This window comes from Camarhynchus parvulus, chromosome 26 (assembly GCF_901933205.1).
Source record: "Camarhynchus parvulus chromosome 26, STF_HiC, whole genome shotgun sequence".
NCBI lineage: Eukaryota > Metazoa > Chordata > Aves > Passeriformes > Thraupidae > Camarhynchus > Camarhynchus parvulus.
The window spans coordinates 2,927,853-2,942,114 of NC_044596.1; the positions used below are offsets into that span (position 1 = coordinate 2,927,853).

Sequence of the window (14,262 nt, forward strand, 5' to 3'; positions counted from 1 at the left end):
TGCTCCTGAGTGCTTCCCCAGGATCCCACAGGGATGTGGGGAATTCTCCTCCTCTGGCTGCTCATTGGGATCACAGATCATTTCATCTCCAGACTAAAGGGGTGGTGCTGCCGTGGATCAGGACCTTGCCAAGCTCTTCCCTCCAGGACAATGCCACTCGTGAAGGCTGTGCTGCCCTGGGCTTCTCTTGGATGCAAACAAAAGTGCCTGGCAGCAGGAATGGAGCTGATGACACAATTAAAATAATTATTTCCTAAACCTGCATGGCCCTGCAAGCCTCTGGAAGTGGCTCTTGCAGTGAAGAGGAGAATGGAGGAGCAGGCTCAGGGCTGCCTGGTTTGCCAACACACAGCTGAGCATCCCAGGGGATGATGACACTACACCCCAGCTGTGCAAAATTTCATGGCATTTATTGGTACTGATGTCTCTTGATTAAATTATACTTCTTTCTTCATTTATCCTCTAACAAGCTGAACATTTCAATTTCCCAGGCAAGCCCAGGTCAGGAACGGGAGGAGGTGGCAGCTGACACTGATATTGGAGGGGGCTCAGTTGGAGAGGAATACTTCTCATTGAAACCTCTGATTTCCTGAAAACCTGCACTCAGGGGAGAATTGACAATTCAGAGCTGAAGCTGAGAGCTGCAATCTCCTGCAGGAGCTGCTCACAAAGCCGAGTGTGGCTCCATGGCCTGTGTGGTGCCAAGAATCCCCCAGGTTGCAAAGCTTGGAGCAATTTTAGGTTAAAAGGGAATCATAGAATCATGGAATGGCTTGGGCTGGAAGGGACTGTAAAGATTATCCAGTTCCAGCCCCCCTGCCATGGGCAGGGAACCAGACCTTTCATTTTTGGTCCCCTGAGCAAATCCATGGAAGTGCTAATCTTTGCACCATTTTCATTTACAAGGGTTAGGAGGTAATTTAGGAGAAATCCGTTTAGCTGAGCAATTAGCATGTCAATAACACACTTCTGCATTTTATTAGAAAGGGAAAAATTGATAATTTCTGTTTGTTTTGACCCTACCTCTGCAGCAATGGCAGCAATTTTCCTGGATAATCCCAGTTACCATGGTTATATCTTGTTATATCTCCCTCCAGGACCTTGGCCACCTGCAGCAGGAGGACACAGCAGAGCCAGGGCTGCTGTGCTGGGGGGAAACTGCTCCAGCCCCCCAAATTCTGCCTCCCTGTGCCGCTCCATCCTCCCCTGCCCTGCCTGCACCACTCCCCCTTCCCCAGCCAGCAGATGGGAGGGAAATCAGGAGGGCTGGGAACCCCAAGTTTGCCGCTGCCTCCCAGCTGGGGATGAGGGATTTAGGGCCAAAGAGATCAAAAATCTCCACTGATATTTCTGGGAGCTCACTCACAATCCCTGAGCTGCAGCACTGGGAAAGAGACCCCAGCCCTCCTTTCCCAGGGAGAGTCGCTTCACCCCTCAGCACTTTTGCCTCAGGAAGAGGGATTAAAGCAGAAAATTCAGATCCATTCCAAAAAAGGCACTGGGGAGCTGATTTTGAGAGGCAAGAAATTAAAGAACTGCTTAGCTGAATAGCTGAGCTGGTATTTTTCTGTCCTCAGGAAACAACTTTGATATAACAGCATTAGTAATAATAACACCCCAAAGAAAATCCTGGTGAAATCATGTAGAGCCTGCAGGATGTGTGAAATCCCTGGGATGGGGTGTGGGTCTCCCTTGTGTCAGCAAAATCCTTCCTGGAGGGGATGGAGACACATTACCACCAATGGGAGCAGCTCAGGGAGAATAATCCATCTTGATCAAAGAACCAAAATAGCAGAAAAATCTGTTAGTAAATGCAACTGTCCAGAAAATCTTGAAACTTGGTGTGTCACAAGCCAGCGCTCCTCTGACAGGGCTGTGAGCTCCCTGTTTGAAGGGTTTATTTTTATTGCTCCTTTCCAGAGGGAAGGAAGGAGCAGACAGCATTGGGAAGGATGAATGAGAGGAGCCTGGGCATCCCCAGGCTGGCTGGGACAGCAGGGATCCAGATCTGCAGGGGCCCTGTCATTCTGCAAAATTCACCTTTTAAAAATAAATTTCAGTTGTGTTCCTTCCTTTGGGAAGGTGAAGAACATCTCTGCAAGAGTGGGTGTGAGGTCTCTGGAGGGTTTGGGGGCTGAGGAGGGAGCAGGGGAGCTGATGATGACACCCCAGCTGTGCAAAATTTCATGGCATTTATTTTACTGATGTCTCTTGATTAAATTCTATTTCTTTCTTCATTTATTCTCTAACAAGGTGAACATTTCAATTTCCCAGGCAAGGCCAGGTCAGCAGTGAGAGGAGGTGGCAGCTGACACTGATGTTGGTATTGAAGGGGTCAATCCTGCCATGGAGGATTTGCAGGAGCTGTTTTGGGGTCTGAGGAGGAGAATTGGGGCAGGGGGAGGTGGGGATGGGCTGGACCCAGCTGGGGCATGTCACTGTAGGACACAACACGAGCACACACACTGCTGCTCTCAAGGTGAAGGAAAGGGAAGTTTAATTTCTGACTCCAACATTTATAGTTTTCCAAAAGAGACAGTGGATTGGAGGGTGACAGTGCCACCTCTCCAATGACACTGGACAAACCAACAGCTTATTAAATTTCTTCTCTTTCATAAAAGAATGCAAAACAATCAGTTATTTACAAAAAGTGTGTGAGAAAGTTTGCTACAAGAATGCAAACATCAAAAGGCTTAGAAAATCTTAAAAAATCAGGGTGACAGGGGCCTAGTGTGCCCATCCTCAGATGTCAACAGGGCACCAGGATCTCCACCAGGCTGTGGGTGAGGGGGCCCAGGGCTCTGCTGGGGCCAGGCCAGCTCCAGGTGAGGGGCACATCTGCCACCTCCTCTGGCACCCACAGGAGCCCCAGGGCCCTCCTATCCCCAAAGGAGGGACACAAAGTGTCCCACAAAGTGCTCTGCAGGTCCCTGGGCTCACTGACAGCGCCAAAATGAGAAATATCAGAGCTGGGCTGGAGCACACACCCCAAACCCCTGCGCCCCACCACAGATCCCCCTGGCACAGGGACGATGCCCATGGCAGGAAGCGTTTTGGGTGAATCTGCTTTTGCTTCTTCTGCACTTCCATAAGGAGATGCTGAGGGCTGGCTGCCTCTCTGTGTCCCTCCTGGCGTGTCCCCAAGCCCTGGTGTCCTCCCAGCCCTGCTGGGAACCCCTGGGGGGGGGATTTGCTGCCTCCCTTTGCTGCTGCTGTGTGATGAGTTACACCTCAGCCAGATGTTCCGTGGGCAGGAGAACCTATTTGAAGTGAAAAGCCAGTGATTAGAGTTGCCAACCAGCCATTAAGGAAGTATTAAATGGAGAATTATCCCCCTCTTCCTGTTTCAATACAATGGGAGCTTCATAATGCACTTGTTTCAGTTGCCTGGTTTTAATTTTAGTTCCCCCGTTTCCAACAGGACACACTGAGCCACCATTTCACTTTATCAATAGCTCCTGTGAGCTGGAAAAGAGTCAGGGAGAGGAATAAAGTCAATATCCTTGAGAATGAGACAAAGGAGAAAAAAATTAGCCCAAAGATCTGAGTTTCTCTTTCCCACTGATAACACAACTTCTCAATTTACTTGCCCAGATTGCCTTGCAAAGAGGAGCATTTTTCAAGAGGAGCAGAGATGAAAGGGATTATTACTTACAGAGGCTCTTCTCTAAAGAGATAAAGTATTTGGCAATTAAAGCCCAGGGAGCTGCAGGCTCGGGGGAAGGCTGGAGCAGCCCCATTAGCATCTTTCCCACTAACCATCCTTTGGGAAAGGATGATCCCAGTGCCCCTGAGCTGGCTGTGGGGCCACCTCCTGCTGCAGCCCCGGGAGGGGGGACAGGAGCAATGCTGGCCCTAGAGCTGATCCCATTTGGGGCTGAACAGGACCGAGGGCAGGGGAATGATGGAATGAAGGAATGAAGGAATGAAGGAATGAAGGAATGAAGGAATGAAGGAATGAAGGTTTTCCACAACCTTCTGTGGGGAAGAGGCTGCCCATGCCAGCCCCAGGTGACCTGCACAGCACCAGGCACTCTCTGCCACTGGAGACCCTGAGTCAAGGCTGAGTTTTCCTGAGAATCTCTCAGTGCAGCAGGAATGGCTGGGAGGGCAGAGGCAGCTGGGAGCAGCCACAAAAATCCATTTCCACACAGGACAGAGAGAACTGAGGCAGCCCTGCCAGGGGTCCCTGCATCCCATTTGGATCCCTGCATCCCACCAGGGCTCCTGGCATCCTGCCATGGTCCCTGCACCCCACGAGGGTCCCTGGAATCTGCTGGAAGTCCCTGCATCCTTCTGGGGTCCCTGCATCCTTCTGGGGTCCCTGGAACCTGCTGGAAGTCCCTGCATCCTTCTGGGGTCCCTGCATCCTTCTGGGGTCCCTGGAACCTGCTGGAAGTCCCTGCATCCTTCTGGGGTCCCTGCATCCCACCAGGGATCCCTGGGTCCCATGGAGGTGCTGCTGCTCCCACTGGGGCTCCTGGCTGGGCCTGGGCAGTGCCAGGGTGGCTGGTGGGGACAATCCACACCCCTGAGGGCACCAAGAGCTCTGACAGCAACTCCCCCAGCTGTGGTGCAACCTTTGCTTTCTCCTCATGGGGCCAATAAATACTTAAACAAGTAAAACAAGGAATTGATGACCCCAGCAGGAGATGAGGAGTTTGGTGCCTGCAGAGCTCCATGGGGCTGGGGGTGTCCATGCCATGGCAAGCAGGAACCTGTGGCCCTGCTGCTCCTGTCTCCCAGCAGGGTCACTCACACAGGTCTCTCTGAGGTCCCTCACACTCCTCTGTGGCACTGGAGGATGGCAGGGACTCAGCTCTGGCGGGATGAGGAGGGTGATTCCATCCTGGAGGCAGCCTGGGGACAATCTCTGCTCTCTGTGAGCAGGGACAGGACCCAAGGGAGCAGCTGGAGCTGTGTCAAGAGGTTTGGGTTGGATCTCAGGGAAGTTTCTTCCCCCAGAGGATGCTGGGCACTGCCCAGGCTCCCCAGGGAATGGGCACAGCTGCAGAGCTCCAGGAGAGTTTGGACAGCACTGCCAGGGATGCCCAGGGTGGGATTTGGGCTGTCTGTGCAGGGCCAGGGGATGAATTTGATCCTTGTCGGTCCCTTCCAGCTCAGGACACTCCTGATTCCAGGAGCTGGCAGCACCCAGAGCTTGAAGAGCCCTGGTCCCCACCCGGTGTCACAACGAGCCTCCAGCTCAGAGCTGAGCCACCCCTGCTGATCAGACACGTGGGGTTTGTCTCTTGTTTGCCAGCAGATGGAGATCAGGCTGCTCTGCTTGACGGGAGTTATTCCAAGGATTAATTAGTTGACGTTTCCTGAAGTACTTTGAAGATGTGGAGTGTGAGATAAGTGCTGTGCTCTAGGAGCCCATCGGGTGCTGCAATAATTTTGTTCCTTTTCCTCCTCATTCCCAAGGAGTTTGCACAAAAACAAATCTCACAGGAGCTCGTGGGGCTCTGGCTGACCTGGTTTAGTGAGTGGCACCTCTGCCCATGTGCTCTGCAGAGATTCCAGAGGAGCCACAGGGCTGCTCCAGGTCTGGAGCCCCTCTGGAGCCAGGCTGGGATGGTGGGGAAGATGAAACAGGAAAGCCTTATAAATATGATTGCCTGGCAAAAGATTTTGAGAATATAGAAACTATAAGCAAGATTGAAATGAAAGCAAGCTTTGAGATCCCTCAGTTACTGAACAACTGGAAAACAATGGTGTGGCCAGCTGAAGGTGATCCCCTTTTGATGGAACAACACCCTCTGCTTGCAGACAGCTCCAAGGGTCAGAGCAGACCCTGCTGGCTTGGCAGAAGGGCCCAAAGAGGAGTTTTTAGGGTTTAAAATGTAACACAGTGTGGTAATGTAATGATTCTTATAGGCTGTATGGAAATGCTGTAGGATTTGTATATTGTACTCAATTGGTTAGTGAGAATCAGAATATTCAACACAGAAGATGATTTATTGTATTGGAACGGGAACCTCGCTGTCTTAACTCTTACCTCTTGTCTCTTAGCTCTTACTTTTCTATAGTCTTACCCCTTTTACTCTCTTATGCTTTTACTCTCTACCCCTCTCCTCTCTCAGTCCTGCTCCAGCTGTGGCTGGCAGCTCCCAGCAGGGCCCTGCACCCAGGCCCTTTGCAATAACCCACAAATTCCACGACCTGGCTGCAGAGATTTCTCGTCTCCATCCATCCCAAGTGTGCTACCCCCATCTATCCTACACTGGGAGAGCTGGGGGTGCTCACCTGGAGCAGAGAAGGCTCCAGGTGTCACAGGGAAGTGCACAGAACATGTTCCAAGCTACAAGATGTTGCTGGTGCACAATCATTACTGCCCCATCAATTTTAATTCAGGCTGGAGAAATCATGGGTGTAATTATTTACTACTGTGAGATTTCTGAAAATTATATTTCTGTTTCTGCCCTTATTGATCTTGAAAAGGGCCATAAATTAACTTGACAGTTCACAGAGTCCTTCACACTTGAATAATTTCTCTGCTTGACTTGCACTGTGTGTTGAACTTTCAGCACCAGCCAATTACAGTCATTCAAAGTGGGTATTTGAAGATTTTTCTTATGCAACAAATTTGATTATAATACCAAAGAACTTGAGGCAAATACCAAGTGCCCTCCGTGTGGCAGAACAGTTTGGCTTGAGCTGGGCACAGCTGGATGGGATTTAGGGTGGCAGGGGGATGGCATGGCCACTGCACAGCCCTGGGAGAGCAGGTGACCCCCCTCAGGTGCTCCCCACAGGGCTGGCACCTCCCCGGGGTGTTCAAAAAAGCAGCTTGGCACTGGCACCAGCAGGACCCAGCCAGCCTGGCCCATGGCCTCACTGCTTGTCCCCAGAATTGGGGAAAAAGGGACACTCATGGCACTGAAACACCTCCTAATCCATCCTCTGTGCTCTCAGGATGTTGCGATGGGAACAAACCACAGCAATCCTGGGTTTCTAGGGACAGAAATGGGGCAAATCCTGCGCCCTGCAGGGGTGTGGGTGAGGGAGAGCACGGCAGACAGTCTCTGCTGGGGCAGGAAGGACAGACACGGTGTGGGGACAACTGGGGCTGTCCCCAGCCCCTGAGGGGCTCCCAGCACCTGCCCTGTCCTGCCCCATCCCCTCTGGGGCTGCTCTGTGCCGGGGAAGAGGGAAGGGAAGGGGATGGGGCAACCCGGGGCCTTACATAAGGTGGAGATTCTACGGCTGCAGGGGGAGGCGGCCTGAGCTTCATTACAGACAAACTCAGTAAATCAGCAACATCTGGGGCCTGCTGGCTGGAGCACCGCCCCAGCAGGGGAGGGAAATCTCCTGTTGTCCTCCCGGATTAAAGGATTTTGCTGTTTGCTCACAGTTTTGTACATGTAAAACGAGCTGGCCCTGAGCAGCAGCCTGCCCAAAGCCTCGTGTTCCATCTCTGCCCTAAGCCCTCCCAAAACCCTCACCAAACACAAACCCCTGCCCAGGAACCCAGCCAAGGTCTGTCTGTGCTCTCTGCTCCGAGCTCTGCAAGGACACCCCACCCTTGGGAAGTGTTTTTTGGGGTGTCTCAGGGGCAAGGTGGAGCTCGGGGCTCTGACAGCCCTGCCCAGCGCCCCACACTCCCCCAGGCAGGCGGCCGCACTTCGCTGCGTACTATTTATTCATTATATCAGAAAAGAAAACCTCATTAAATTAGTCCAGGACTCTGCTGGCTGCTCCCAGGTGGGGACACCAGCGCCGGGGGGTGGCTGAGGTGGGGATCCAGCATTTCCTCATTTCACAGTGATGGTAGAAGGGACAGAGATGCCGTCCTGCGGGCCGGGTTGGGCCGGGTTAGGCCGCACCCTCAGACCTCCAGCTTCTTCTTCATCTCCATGCGGTAAATGATCTGGTAGCCGTCATCCCAGGCGTAGATCTGCCTCTCCCGGGGGTTGTACTTGAGGCTGGCGTGGGAGCCGTAGCGCTTGGGGAAATAGACCAGGGAGGCGTCCTCGGGGGCCAGCGTGCCGCTGACGTCGAAGACGCACTGGACGCGGGCGCGGCTGGGCAGGCGCGTGTTGTACACCACGTGCAGCGCCCCGCACACCACGAAGGCGCCCTCGGCGTTCTCCCGCGGGCACGGCGTGTCCCACATCTGCTCGATGTCCAGCGAGGCGGGGTCCAGCTTGGCCAGGCACATGTTCTTCTCATCCTCCTTGGTGGCGTAGATGGCCCAGAGGCCTTCCTCGTCCGCCGACACCTCAATGTAGGTGGAAGGGGAGAGGCCGAAGACGGGGATCTGCTCCTCAGCCGGGAACACCGAGCTGTCCACCACCGTCTTGTTGGCCAGGTTGAACTTGATCACCTGGAAGGACAGGCCCTGCTGGCGGATGTAGTAGAGGTGGCCATCGTAGACGAGGTGCCCGGTGCCCACCCAGGGGTAGGGCAGCTTGATGCGGGCGGCCTTGCGGGTGGCAGAGAAGAGGGTGAACTCCCGCATGCGGGGGAAGACATAAACTGTGTCGTTGGCGGTGCCATCAAACACGTAGATCTTCTCCGAGCTCCCTGCAGCGTCCTTGGTCCAGAGCCCTGAGGCGCTGCCGAAACGCTTCAGGATCTTCATGGCTCGGACACTGGCGATGGTGTCACTGCAGTCTGTGAGAGAGGGGTGGCTGTGAGAGCCTGGGAACAGCCCAGCCCTGCAGCACTGCTGCTGCTCTGTGCTGGGTTCTCACCCTGTCCCACCCAAACCCCTTGGAAATTCACTGAAGGTGTTTAGGTGCATCCCTGGTGGCATTGGGAAGTCCTCTAGTGCACCCATGCCACAGGCAGGGGAGCCACCCTCACCCCAGCCCTGCCCCAGAGGCTTTGGGGATGCACAGGGCTCCAGCCCAGGGCTTGGATGCAGATCCCAGGCCAGGGGTGATGCAGGAGCTTGTGCCAGAGACATCTGAGATGCCCTGCTGGGACACAATGCCCTGGCCTGTGGCTGGGGGACACCTGGACTGGGGTGGGCCGGGAAGGGTCAGGGTAACCCTCAGACAGGAGTCATTCCAACCCCTGGGGTGGTTTCATCTGCCGTGCAGGGGGATGCAGGTTGCTGAGCACTTTGCGAGTTTGAGCTCCTGGGTCTCCCTGAACCCAACCATCAAGGGCAGTATCCAATTCATATCCAAGTCACCGTGACACAGCTTTTGGCAATTCCAACTTTGTGGGAAATATTAGCTCTTTCTATAGTGCCTCCGAGATTTAAACCTTTGCCTAAGAGCTTGGTTAACATTTAAACTCCATTCTACAACACCAGGTACAAATTTAATTTGAATTATAAGGGATTTGCAAAATATCCAATCCCCCAGGGAGCCACGGCAACCCCTCACCTGTGAGCTTGGTGTACTTCTCGTTCTTCCTCTGCTTGGCTGTGGCCACCTGCTTGTCCATCAGTGTCTCATCCACCTCCACGCAGGGCGGGGCGGGGTTCTGTGTCTCCAGGTAGTCCACCTCCCTCTCCAGCCGGTCCACACGCACAGCCGCGCCCTCGGCCTCTGCCCGCAGCGCCTCCCGCTCCTTCTCGGCTGCCTCCAGCATCCCCAGCACCTGGTTCTTGAAGTCCCGCAGCTCCGTGGAGTAGCGGCTACTCTGGTCGTGCCACTGGGAGATCCTCTCCTGCGGTGGCCCAGGGGACACTGAGGTCTCCAAGCCTCACAGCCCACCATGGCAGCTGTCCCAGCCTGCGCAGGCTGGGGGAGCCCCCGGAGCCACATGGGGCTCGTGGCTCTGGGTCCCATCCCACCCTGTTCCCGCTCCTGTGGTTCTCCTGGACCTGTAACGCCCCTTCTCTTGTGATGTTGCAATTCCTGTGATGTCCCCATTCCTGTGATGTCCCCATGGTTCTCCTGGACCTGCAATGCCCCTTCTCCTGTGATGTCCCCATTCCTGTGATGTCCCCATGGCTCTTCCAGACCCACAATGTCCTTGCTCTCCCGTGATGTTCCCATTCCTGTGATATCTCCATAGTTCTCCCAGACGCACAAAGCCCTTTCTCCTGTGATGTTCCCATTCCCGTGATGTCCCCACAGCTCTCCCACACCCACAATGCCCCTGCTCCCCGAACCCCATCCCCCAGCGCTCCCACACCCATCTTGCCCCGGTGTATCGCAGCTGGGCTGTGCAGAACCCCAGCAGGAGCTGCCAGGGCTCCCCACCCCCTGCTCCATCCCGACCCCAGCTCCTGCTCACCCAGCCCCGCTCCCAGCCCCATGGCCTCCCTGAAGAAGGGTTGGGCTCCCTGTCCCGGGGCGATTCGGGGTGCGGGGCTGTACCTCCAGGAGGGTGATGCGGCGCTCCACGTACTCCATGAACTGCTGCTGCTGGGCGCGCAGGGCCGGGGCGAGCAGCGGCAGCAGCAGCAGCAGGCAGCGCCAGGGCCCCATGGCCGGCAGCGCAGCAGCCTCCAGCTCAGTGCTCAGGAATGCTCCGGCCTCCCCAGCCCTTATTGCATCCAGATGTGCACAGGGAGGGAAGGGGAGGCTGCTCCTTCCCCGCAGACCAGCCCCGGGCGCTTTAACCCCTTCGTGCCCCAGGCAGCGCGCTGCCCCTGAGCCGTGGTGATGGGGCAGGAGACTGGGGACGGGCTGGGGACAGGAGTTTGGGGCGCGGGGAGAGCTGCAGGAGCCCCGAGCGACAGGACACGTCCTCATGAGCCCTACTTTGGGGACAGCCAGGGGACAGCCCTGGCTTCTTGTCCGCAGAAGTGCCCAAAGCCAGCGGCCAACCTGAGCCTTGGCCATGCCCAGGTCTGGGGACAGGGATGTCCCCTGGACAGGGACACTGCCAGCACGGCAGGTTTGTCCCTTGGGACAGGGACAGTGCTAGCCCAGCGGGTTTGTCCCCTGGACAGGGACAGTGCCAGCCCAGCGGGTTTGTCGCCTGGACAGGGACAGTGCCAGCTCAGTGGGTTTGTCCCTTGGGGACAGGGACACTGCCAGCCCAGTGGGTTTGTCCCCTGGGACAGGGACAGTGCCAGCCAAGCAGGTTTGTCCCTTGGGGACAGGGACACTGCCAGCACAGAGGGTTTGTCCCATGGGCAGGGACAGTGCCAGCCAGCAGGAGGGACAGGGATGCTAGCCTGGGGCTGTGTTTCAGATACAAAGGAGGGTATTTAGGGCTCGGGCAGCCTGGAGCAGATGTCCCCGGGCAGGCACTCCTCGGTGTCCGGCAGCCCCGGGATCCTGTGTCACCCTGGATCCCACCAGGAAGCTGCTGGAGCTGCTGGAGGGCCTGGAGTGGGCCATGGCACGAGGGGACCCTCAGTCACCTGCAGCAGGAGAACACCTCCCCGGGTGAGGAGCCCCTTCTCTGGTTCCTTCCCTGCTCCAGGAGGGTGCTCGGGATGGCCCAGGGTTCCCCTGCAGGAAAGCATCAGCCAGGGCTGGATCTGTGACAGCATCAAGCAACGGCTCAACCCCAGGCTTGGGAGGTGGCATCCCCAGCCCAGCCCCAGAGCAGCCAGGGGATCCAGGCAGCTGTTATTTGTGTTGCTTTGCTCTTATTTTGTGCTGAGGCTGGCAGTGAGCACTGGCCAACAATTATTGTTAGCATTTGCCCACCAAAAGTTGGGATGTGGAAGATGACACCAGCTCGGATATTTGGCATGGCCAAGAACCTGTTTGAACCCAGGGATGAGGTGAGGCAGCTTTTACAATTCACTTCTTGTGAGCTGCCTTTACCCAGACACACAGAAATCAGGAGCTGGATGGACAGAAATCAGGTTTAACACTTATTGCCACCACTGTTTCCAGCAGGGTGCAAATGTACCCAAACCTCAGCAGCAGAAACCATGTACCCAAATGTACCCAAACCATGGCAGCAAAAGCACCTTCAGAGCCAACTCTGGACTCATCTCAGCTTTTCTGGACTTCACTCCCTTTTGCCTCAGCTTACCACAGTTAAGACAGTGATTTTAAAAAGCTAAATTTAATTTCTTTCTATTCTTCCTAATATGAAACATGAAACAACTTATTAGTTAAAGAGCAAATCAAGCTTGTAGGTTAGAGCAAAACCCACTCCCTGCTCTGGCATCCAGTGCAGCAAAAGCAGCCTCCCATGCACTGCTGATTATTTTTCTGGCTCTCGGCATGCAGACATAAACCTTAAAACACCCAGAACCTTCTTAGAGATGCTGGGACTGCACAAACTGTGAGTTCACCAAAGGAAAGGTGAGCACTACAAGGGTCCAGTTTCTTTTCACTCTTCTAGTTCCATCTCTAGTTTTTTAATCTCCAGGAACAGTTTCTGGATTTCCAGCAGACTTTTCACTTTTTCCACAGGCACACCACATTCAAAGGTCGATTTAATGTAATGAACCTCTTGACACACATCAGCATCGCCTTCTTTCATCTGTTAAACAGGAAAACAAAGACCAGAAAAGCCTGTGAGGATGGACTGAGGCAGAGCAACAGCAGCTGTGAGGCTGCGCTGTCCCAACAGGGGCTGCATCATCCTCAGGACCAGAAATGAAACTCTTTTGAGAAGTTTAAGCAGTTTTTGTGTCAGAAATCAGGCAGCACCCACCCAGGGACTCAGCCAGGCTCAGCAACCTGAGGCTCTGAGCACCTGGGAAGGTTCAACCATAGCAGAGTGAACCTGGATGATCTTTAAAGCTCCCCCCAACCCAACCATTCTGTAATTTTGTGGTACTCACACACTTGGGCAGTGGTGTCCAGCTGCCATCAGGCAAGCATGTGGCTGTCCAGGCATTTTCTGTCATTCCATCTTCTGGAAACTGGTAGCCAGGAAGGCACTCCAAGGTGACAGTCTCGTTGGTCTGGTACCACCGTTGCTCACCCAAAGGGCTTTTCAGCCTTCCAAAGGGCACTCGTGGTTCTGGACACAGGACTGAAAGGAAAACCCAGGGCAGAAGGCAGCTCAGCCAGAGGTCAGGAAGGAGTTTGGGAAGTGCAGAGGAACTTAAAATTGTGGAGCTGTGAAATCAAAAATACTTCTCTTCAAGAAGAGGGTGAAGGTCAGAGCAGCCCCTGCAAGGGGCTGTGAATTCCTTATGGATTTGCTGTTTCTGGCAGTGTCTCAATCCAGGCATCCCAACGGTGGGGGTGGACATTTGGCAATAGGGGAAGGGAAAGTCAGTGAACTCCTGACCTGTCTTAGACTCCTTTGCACACAGCTCTCAATAAAAACTCAACTATTACCTGGAAAACGCCAGCTTTGGGAGAGTTGTTTCTTCTGCAAAGAGGAGAAGGACTCAGGAAGCCCCAAGGACAGAGCCAGGCAATCCTGCACCCCAAGCCCTCTGCCCTGCGCCAGGGGCCATGGGCTGAGCAGGAGATTTTGGAAGCCCTTCTACAAGGGCACAGTTTCATTCACCCCATACCACAGCTTATTAGTGAATCACTACATCCTCCTGCTGCGGGGGTTTGGGACACTGAACTGAAAGGAAAATGCACATTAAAAATCCAGGAGCAGGAGGTGGAGGAGAAAATGCTCACTCACCTGGCTGGCAGGTGGGCACGGGCGGGTCCCAGGTGCCATCAGCCAGGCACTGGCTCTGGGCAGCACCACGCAGCCGAAGCCTTCCTCACAGGAGAAGTGCAGGAGCAGCCCGTAGGGAAAGGTGAACATCTGTGGGGTCATCCTTCCCCTCTCCACCACGGGTTTGGGGCACCGAACCGCTGTGGGACAGAGCAGAGCTGGCACTGGGCTCTGGGCACAGCAGAGACCGGGCAGGGCTGCTCCTCCTGAGCTCTGATGGCCCCCGGTGAGGAGAACCAGGGTCTGTCACTTCCAGAGGGATCATCCCCCCTCCTGTGGAGGAAGCAGCATCTGCAGGCAGCCCTGCCCGGTTTGTTGTGAGTGCTGGCACTGCCCCCAGGGCCTGGCTCAGGCTGGTGCCATGCCCTGATCCCACAGTGACCCCAAACCACTCACCCCTGCACTCCGGGGCAGGCCCACTCCAGGTCAGGTTCTCCCCATCCTCGGAGGTGCAGTAGAGGGATTTGTCCCCGATGAGGGACAGCCCCTCTGCACAGCTGTACTTCACTTCAGAGCCGTAGGTGAACCGTGTGAAGCCCATGCCGGAGTGCTGCCCGTTGGTGATTTTGGGAGGGGGACCACAGACTGCGTGAGAGTAAAGGGAAAAGTCAGCTTTTCCTCATTCCATTAGGGAGGCACAATGCAGGGAGGGAGGTAAGAGGAGAGGCTGGTTCTCTGTGTCCTTGGCATGTGTTGCTCTCCTCACTGTCCTCCCTGCCCCTGGCCAGCTCTGGCTATGGCTGTGCCAGTGCT

At 54.9% G+C, this 14,262-nt stretch overlaps 1 protein-coding gene and 1 long non-coding RNA gene across 2 annotated transcripts; both read right to left on the reverse strand.

The window, feature by feature from the left end:
* Positions 1-7,623: 7,623 nt before the first annotated feature.
* On the reverse strand, positions 7,624-10,452 carry OLFML3 (olfactomedin like 3). Its single transcript, XM_030965641.1, has 3 exons — positions 10,284-10,452; positions 9,342-9,627; positions 7,624-8,619 (listed from the first exon to the last, which is right to left on the reverse strand). The coding sequence occupies exons 1-3, from the start codon at positions 10,392-10,394 to the stop codon at positions 7,832-7,834; spliced, it is 1,185 nt and encodes a 394-aa protein (XP_030821501.1). The 5' UTR covers positions 10,395-10,452; the 3' UTR covers positions 7,624-7,831.
* A 1,715-nt stretch (positions 10,453-12,167) lies between these two features.
* LOC115913706 lies at positions 12,168-14,046 on the reverse strand. The gene is made up of 4 exons (XR_004061404.1): positions 13,906-14,046; positions 13,471-13,649; positions 12,665-12,858; positions 12,168-12,360 (listed from the first exon to the last, which is right to left on the reverse strand). It is a non-coding gene; the product is annotated as an uncharacterized LOC115913706 (long non-coding RNA).
* Positions 14,047-14,262: the final 216 nt, after the last annotated feature.

Excerpts from the sequence above, each read along its gene's own strand:
- OLFML3 (XM_030965641.1), bottom strand. The coding sequence starts at position 10,394 with ATGGGGCCCTGGCGCTGCCTGCTGCTGCTGCTGCCGCTGCTCGCCCCG. Across the intron at positions 9,628-10,283 it reads GCCGCATCACCCTCCTGGAG|GAGAGGATCTCCCAGTGGCA; the intron begins GTACAGCCCCGC and ends GGGCCACCGCAG. Across the intron at positions 8,620-9,341 it reads GAAGTACACCAAGCTCACAG|ACTGCAGTGACACCATCGCC; the intron begins GTGAGGGGTTGC and ends CCTCTCTCACAG.